We start from the raw sequence: 1,522 nt of genomic DNA, 5'->3' as shown, positions 1-1,522 counted from the left end.
CTTCTCTTTACCATAAACAGTGGATATGTTACACTTCTTAGTCATGGTTTTTCTGATTTCGGAACACTAGAGGAGGGGTTCCAATCATTAGAAGCTCTGTTGACTGTTAACCTTTCCTTCGGCATTTTTGCCCTGGGATTACTGAAGGGTGCTAAACTGCACTCAGCACAGACAGAACAACTTGAAAGTTTTATGTCTTCTTTGAGTAGACCATGACACCTCTATCCACCACTGCAGCGACACTGCAAACCTGGACAGCTGGGACAAACCACTCCATGGAGTACACACACTCATATGGCTTCATCTTCATTCAGTTGCTCTTCTCTTTCTTTGGCTCCATTGGGAATGGAATTGTCCTTTGGTTCCTCAGTATCAGGATCAAGAGGAGTCCCTTCACTGTCTACATCCTGAATCTGGCTTTAGCAGATATGATTTTTCTTCTTGGCTTGTTCATTTTTAAATTAATTTTGCTGCTGCATCCAGTGTTTCAGGTTCTATCATTCCTTCAGAAAAATGCTAACAAACTATTCATTCTGGCAGTTATGGGTGTTTTTGCCTATAACAGCAGTCTATACCTCTTGACATCCATTAGTATAGAGAGATGTCTGTCTGTCCTGTATCCAATCTGGTATCGTTGCCATCGCCCAAAACATCAGTCTATGATTGTGTGTGCTGTCCTGTGGATGCTCTCTTGCTTAGTCACTTTGGCTGAATATACTCTCTGTGACAGACGTCTCTACTTCTCTGCTGTCAAGGGCTTCATACTTTCTCCAAAGAGTGAATGCCAAACAGTCTACATCTTGGTCTGCATCTTAAGTTTCTTGATCTTCACTCCCCTTATGGTGCTGTCCAATCTGGTCCTTCTCATTAAGATCTGGAGGAGCTCCTGGAGAAGACATTCTTCAAAACTCTACATAGTCATTGTGGCCACAGTGGTCTTATTCCTGCTCTTTGCTTTGCCCATGAGGGTTCTGCTGCTGCTGACCTATGAGCAAAGGACCTTCCCTTCCCCCATAGCATTTGACATCTCAACTTTATTGGGTTCCATAAACAGTGCAGCTGACCCCTATGTCTATTTCTTTGTGGGCAGTCAGGGGCAGAAAAGTGGGCTGAGCCTTCGAGTCATGCTTCAGAGGGTCTTTAGGGAGGAGGCAGAGCCTGTGCAGCATGCAGTGGAGACCCCAGCTGCCAACATAACAGAGACAGAGGTCTGAGATGTCTGATTTGAAGAGTAAGTCACTTTCTGTTCTTTGTAGCATACCTCTTCTTACTTTTCCTCATTACAGTAACCTTCCATGTCCCTTTTTGTCTTCCTCCTCCTCCCATTCCTCTTAGTTATCTTCCATTACCCTTCCTCGGTCTCAGTGGCTTTTCCCACTCCCAGCCCACTTCTTTCATTCTCTTCTCTTGTGCCGGAAGGCCAGTGCAATCCTGGGGAAAGAGGAGGGAGAAACATTTGTATGTACATAGGTTGATAACTTCTGGGAGGTGGCAAAGAGCAGAAGCAGCAGCAAAGCTACAG

At 44.9% G+C, this 1,522-nt stretch overlaps 1 protein-coding gene across 1 annotated transcript; it reads left to right on the top strand.

Moving 5' to 3' along the window:
- The first annotated feature begins 212 nt into the window (after positions 1–212).
- Positions 213–1,214, top strand: LOC115461461 (proto-oncogene Mas-like). The gene has a single exon (XM_030191277.1). The coding sequence runs from the start codon at positions 213–215 to the stop codon at positions 1,212–1,214; it is 1,002 nt and encodes a 333-aa protein (XP_030047137.1).
- Positions 1,215–1,522: the final 308 nt, after the last annotated feature.

Source organism: Microcaecilia unicolor, chromosome 1, assembly GCF_901765095.1.
Source record: "Microcaecilia unicolor chromosome 1, aMicUni1.1, whole genome shotgun sequence".
Classification (NCBI taxonomy): Eukaryota; Metazoa; Chordata; class Amphibia; order Gymnophiona; family Siphonopidae; genus Microcaecilia; species Microcaecilia unicolor.
Note: the sequence above shows the minus strand (reverse complement) of the source record. Positions and strands in the feature narration are given on the sequence as shown.